We start from the raw sequence: 6024 nt of genomic DNA on the forward strand, positions 1-6024 counted from the left end.
TGCTCTGAGCGTCCAGCCTGCCTGGCTTCATCCCCCAGTGCTGGTACCCTGCGGCTGCAGCTGTAAGTGGCGCATCTCCATCCCGCTCCGTGGCTCAGACCTCATTGCAGCTGGCCTCTGCATGGTTGCTGCTGTTCCAGGGAGCCATAAGGAGATGGAGCTGATGGGATGCATCAAAGGCTGATGGGGCCCAGATTTTTTTTTTTAAATCTTGCCTTGTTTTTCTTTATAAGTAAGCTATTTTGCAAACTCTGGAGCGTTCCATTACAAATTAAGCTCTTCGTAACGAATTCCAGTAGCTTTTGCAACCAAAGGGTGTTGGGCAAGTGTAACCCTGATTAAGGCAAATCTTTTTCAGTTTAAAGTAGGTTCTAGAACTGCCATAAGTTGGACCAGTGGTTTGACAATATGGTAAAACGGGCTCAAGACCTTGTCTTAGATATGTTAGTGATAGAAGGAAGTGCAATCGTGGTATTGTGAGACTCAGGTGAAGGGAAGGAATATGTGGAGACTGATGAGAAAAAAATCAGAATGACTTAAATATTTCTGTTCTGTGTTCACAGTGGAAGGGCCTGGAGCAGGAGCACATAAAACAAACACAAATAAGATTGGCAGTGAGGTAAACCTCAGTCGGTTTTCAGAGCTAACTAAACTTAAAGTAGATAAGGGGATGGGATACATCCGAGGGTAGTGAGGGAACTTAGAGATGTCCTGGCAGCTCTGCTGGCTGCTGATCTTTTCCATGATTCTTTAGAGTCTGGAGTAGTCCCGGAGGACTGGGAAGGGCAGATGTGATAATCTTATCCAGCTAACTAGTGCTAGTTGTATCGCTGAATATACCTGGATATCCTAATGTTAGCTGGATAAGTTTATCTGACTAACTTTAGGACAGGTGTGTAGGCCGGCCAGAGTTAGCCCGATAAGTTAAAGGGGCAAAGGCCGGTGAGCAGCCTAGGCCCTTCACTACCCACCAATGATATTTTTAAAGGTAAGGCAGGGTCAGGGGGATTTGGGGCGGGGGAGCGAATGTTTTGGGGGAGGAGGGCACCTATCTGGCTTTAAATTTAATGGAAAGGGGGGCTGGAGGGGTGAGGGCAGCTCTTGGGGGGGTTGTATTAAGGAGGGGGGTCAGCTATTGGATCAGGGGCTTTTGGATTGAATGGGGAGGGGTTTGGGGTGGGGTGGGGTGGGGTGGGGCATCAACTTTTTAGTTATCTGGCTAAATGTGTTTGAATAGGGACCTCCCCACGGTTAGTATCAGTGTTACTGTTTATACTCCATCGTGCTCAGCTCGATAAACTACTAAAGGTTTTCTCATAATTCTGACTAATCATGGAGCACCCTTAGATTAAATCAGAGATCATGCATTTTCTGTGGCTGCTCCCTTGCTTTGGAAATCAATGTCTGAACAGCTTAGGGCCATGCCAAATTTGGGCTTCTTTAAAAAACATGGCCTTTACAGAAAATTAAGAACATAAGAAGCTGCCGTACTGGGTCAGACCGAGGGTCCATCAAGCCCAGCATCCTGTTTCCAACAGTGGCCAATCCAGGCCATAAGAACCTGGCAAGTACCAAACCACTAAGCAGATGCCACGCTACTGATGCCTACACACCTATCCTAAGTCAGCTTGATTAATAGCAGTTAATGGACTTCTTCTTCGAGAACTTATCCAATCCTTTTTTAGAGCAGTTGCTGGTACCAGTAGTTACTGAATATTCAGTAGGAATGAGAGTAGTTGAATACTCTGTCACAACAGCTAGGAGGCACGTTCTTTGTCTAAAGTCTTTATTTCCATCAATTGGGTTGTGAATAAACTGTATGTCTAATGTTAGTTTGATTTGCATATATATATATATTTTAGGTAATTTTTATGTATGGTTTATTTTTTTTTATGTAAAACTGCCATGATCTGTTGGAGGGTGCAGTTAATACATAATTTTAAATAAAATAAATAAGTAAATAAAAAAGTTACACAGTATGTTTGCCCCTACCTATAACTGATTTTTTTCTCTTTTTCTTACCCTTCGGGACCTCCGACTTGATATCACTATGATATTAAGTCGGAGGGCGCACAGAAAAGCAGTTTTTACTGCTTTTCTGTGCACCCTCCGACTTAATATCATAGCTTTAAGAAATTACTTTAAGAAATACTTTAAGAAATTAGCGGCTTGGCTGCACATTTTACTTTCTGTATCGCGGGGAATACCTAATAGGGCCCTCAACATGCATTTGCATGTTGAGGGCCCTATTAGGTGCCGCGGGTTGGACGCGCATTTTCCGCCACTTACTGAATAAGGGTTAAGGGAAAACGCGCGTCCAAGAGCAGGCTAACAGTGCGCTCCGTCGGAGCGTGCTGTACTGTATCGGCCTGTAAGTTAGCCAGTTAACTTAGGGGGTTATTTTCTAACCCTATCGCACGCAAAAAGAGACTTTTCGCGTGCGATAGCTGAGTCAGGGCGGCATCAGCACCGGAAGAGGAGGAGTCGGGGCAGCACCGGGGCGGCGTCAGCACCGGAAGAGGAGGAGTCGGGGCGGCACCGGGGCAGACGCGGCGGAACCATCGCTGGCAGCAAAAAGGTAAGACCCCTTATCGCTGCCAGAAGGGCGCCCAATAGCACCACCTTTTACGATGTCGCTATTGGGTACGAAAGCCGGCAGCGATAACACCACGGTGGTGCGATCGCTGCCGGCTTTTGCCGGCCTGCCCCCCACTTCAACCCCCCCCCCCCCTGTTACCACGCGATTCAAAGAGCTCTGCGCCATAGGAAAATCCAGGCCTTCGACGGCTAACGCAACTCTTCCCAGTTATGCCCTTGGAATGCCCCTTACTTAGCCTGTTAAATTCTAGCTGCTTAAGTTTTAGGCGGCCAGAATGTAGCCAGATAGGTGCCCAAATATGAGTTTGAATATGGACCTCATAATGTTTAATACATTTTAATTCTCCTTTGTTTTCAAATTACACTAGTGAGGTATATTTCATACCATGCCATGAACTGTGAACTATAAATCCTCTAAATAAAATTGAAAAGACGCATGAAATTATAGATCCTTGGAAATGAACGTTTTAAGAGTTAATCTGCAAATTTAGCTGTAGAGTGAGTCAAGAGTTCTGAAAAACTAATAACCATGGGTATCTTATCTTTACAGTAGTGAAAAGAGATTCTGTTAAACACATTGCATGCATTTGGATTAGACAAGTGTGGTCCAGACTTCCCTAATCTACAGCAAATATTCAGGCCCTGTTAGGATTTTTAACATAACTCCATTAAACACTTTGCAAACGTGACATTTGCAGAAGGAATGAAATTAATGGATAAGGAAGTTGCCCATGAATGCACAGAGCAGGTACTACATGAGAGGCAATGGTGCGAGCCTCTCCATACCGCCTTGCCCATGTGCCCCTCCAAAGCTGTTTGGGACCACCTCCAGGTAGTGAGGCTGATAAGTTTCCATGAGCTCATGCAATCTTTGGCCTCTTGTGATGGTGAATTAGGTGACGTCCCTACCTGCCAGGGAATTGAGACCACCACCTCATTTTTCACAGACGTCATCCAACCCCCTTCAGCCAAAAATCAAACTTAAATTAGGGCATCGGAACATTTATTGATATCAGACCTTTTATTCAAAATATTTCTGGCAAATAAAATTAAGCAAGGCTATCAGATATAATCACCAGTACCTTGTTATACCTGGGTCTGAGCTGATTGCATGAGTCTCTCTGTTAGTTGGTCTCTGCACTGAAGGACAACAGTCTGCATTGTCTTACCTTTTTCAAAACCCATCTTTTTCTGGAGGCTTTTTGTAAGAATTAGGCATATTTCCCTGTGTCTTAGAATCCGTTTTCCTAGAGGGCACATATGTGGATTATCATAGCTTTCAATCCCTGCTGATTTAAGATCAACTACTGTTTTATTGTATTTTATGACTACTTTTTGGATTATGTTAATCCACACATCCCTGACTGTTATTAAGTTAGCTTAGAATGTTCATTTTACACTTTGTATTTGTGCATTTTATTTTATGAATGTTTTATTGTAATTTGCCTTGATGATAATTGGAGAGGCAAACAAAAAATTAGTAGAATCAGTCAGTCAATCAAGAGGCAGATACAATCTGATTGTCCTTCTGGAGGTCTGTGGAGTGCAGTGCTCGCTGGAAGCTGATTCTGCTGCACAGTATCACAGACATAATGATGAGTACAGTTGCGGTAAAGCACAGGATCCATTTCATCAAGCCTGAGTACATGAACTGAAGGACAATTATGACAAGAATTACCAGGATCAGCAGCAGCATCACAAGTCTTCGGGCAGTGACGCTAACATTGCCCTCATCATCGTCCAAGTGTGGGCGTCTACCAACAGTAGACTCATCGGGGCATGCCCCCCTCTGAGTGGAATGGTGAATCTCAGCATTAGGACTTGCATTGCCCATCAGATCTTCTCTGGTAGGGAGGCTGCAGATCAGTCCCCCAAAGACCACTGTGGATGTCCTGCAGAGGGGGCAGGTGATCAGCCAGGCACCATCTTCATTCCTGAGGAGGAGTTTCAGACAGACGGCGCAAAACGTATGCTTGCAGGCTAAGAGCTTGGGTGTCCTGTGGATATCATACCTGCTGAAGCAGACTGGGCAGTCCATCTCTGCAGACGATGGATTATAAGAGAGCAGGCAATCCGGCTCTATAGGTGAGGGTTTTGAAAAGTGCCTGTGGTCCATTGCTGTAACTGATGGCTGTGGAGACCTTGAGCGGTCTCTTTCTGCAGCTCCAGGCTTCCTTGAATCTGTTTCTACGGCTCTGATCGTAGGAGAGTCTGTGTGGTGGTTTCCTGCCGCCGACATATCAGGGCAGTCTAAGTAATTGGGTCCAGCAGGTGGTGATGAGTCTGGAGAGCCTTCATGGTCTGCATCCACTGATGGGCGTTTAGAACTGAGACTGTTTCTGTCTGCCACAGGTGGTCCAGGAAGATCTGCTGTTGTGGTGGCGAGTGATTCAGGAAAGGCTGTGCGATCCCTGTCTGAAGTGGATAATTCAGAAGAGGCTGGGCACTCCGTTTCTGCTACGGAAAGTGCACGGAAGTCGGAGCAGTCCTTGCGTGCCCTAGATAATTCGGAAGGGCCCGCTTCCTTCTCAAAGCGTAGCCCATCAACTGAGCCCTCCATGAAGGATCCTTTCAGCACACTGTTTGCACCCTTTTTATTTAACACATTACGCCTGTCACATGTTTGAAGGCTTGAGTGCTAGTTATCTTTTGGCAGGTTTCCCTCAATTACTTGTTGTCACTACTAAGCACTTAGTCGTTAATCAGTTACCAACGGCAAAGATAAGATTTATGGCAGCAGGCAAGAAACTGGTGGATGTGATGACAGGCAGAGCTGGGGTTATTAAATCGGACAGTCTGGTAACACATCTGCTGGTCAGGCTTAGGATGAGGAGTTTTTATCCTTATCACTGACGAATGATGAACACATGAACAGGTCCACTGTGACCAATCTCAATTCCAGGTCACCATGAGATGCAAGTCGAGCTCCCACTTTCTAATTTCTGTTCTACAGCTACCTGGTCTTTTTTTTCTCTTTGTTGCAATGAATGTTCAGCATCCAGGACTAGATCAAAATTTCATGGCAACACTAGAAACTAGGACTGTTAGATAGTACTGAAAACCAAGAATTAACATGGGAAAATTAGTACTCCCTTTCCCCTCATAACCTTTTAGAAATCGGTGTTACTCCTTTGTGTATATGCCTCACCTCACCAGCCTGTAAAATCAGACCCTGTCATCTGTCTCTGCCCTGGCTAGCAGCCTTCAACTGAGTCAACAGACATTGCTGTTACAAAACCCTATGACCCTTCAAAAGCAAGTTCACTACCGGTATGCGTTTGAACGCCGCGCCTCATTTAAAGTCATGCCTTGGGTCTATTTATTTCTCTTACTGTTTGAGTACACCTCTTCGGATGCTTGAATCTGTAAACTTAACTAGCCATCCCACTTAATCCAGAATCTCAGATATCTGGGCTGTGGTTTCCC

General features: G+C 45.1%; 1 protein-coding gene across 1 annotated transcript; it reads right to left on the reverse strand.

Moving 5' to 3' along the window:
- Nucleotides 1–3597: 3597 nt before the first annotated feature.
- Nucleotides 3598–5164, reverse strand: RNF186 (ring finger protein 186). Its single transcript, XM_029578741.1, has one exon. The coding sequence runs from the start codon at nucleotides 5156–5158 to the stop codon at nucleotides 4097–4099; it is 1062 nt and encodes a 353-aa protein (XP_029434601.1). The 5' UTR covers nucleotides 5159–5164; the 3' UTR covers nucleotides 3598–4096.
- Nucleotides 5165–6024: the final 860 nt, after the last annotated feature.

The sequence above is a fragment of the Rhinatrema bivittatum genome, chromosome 15, assembly GCF_901001135.1.
Source record: "Rhinatrema bivittatum chromosome 15, aRhiBiv1.1, whole genome shotgun sequence".
Taxonomy (NCBI): Eukaryota; Metazoa; Chordata; class Amphibia; order Gymnophiona; family Rhinatrematidae; genus Rhinatrema; species Rhinatrema bivittatum.

Bases quoted from the DNA above. Each gene is read 5' to 3' on its own strand.
- RNF186 (XM_029578741.1), bottom strand. From the start codon at position 5,158: ATGGAGGGCTCAGTTGATGGGCTACGCTTTGAGAAGGAAGCGGGCCCT.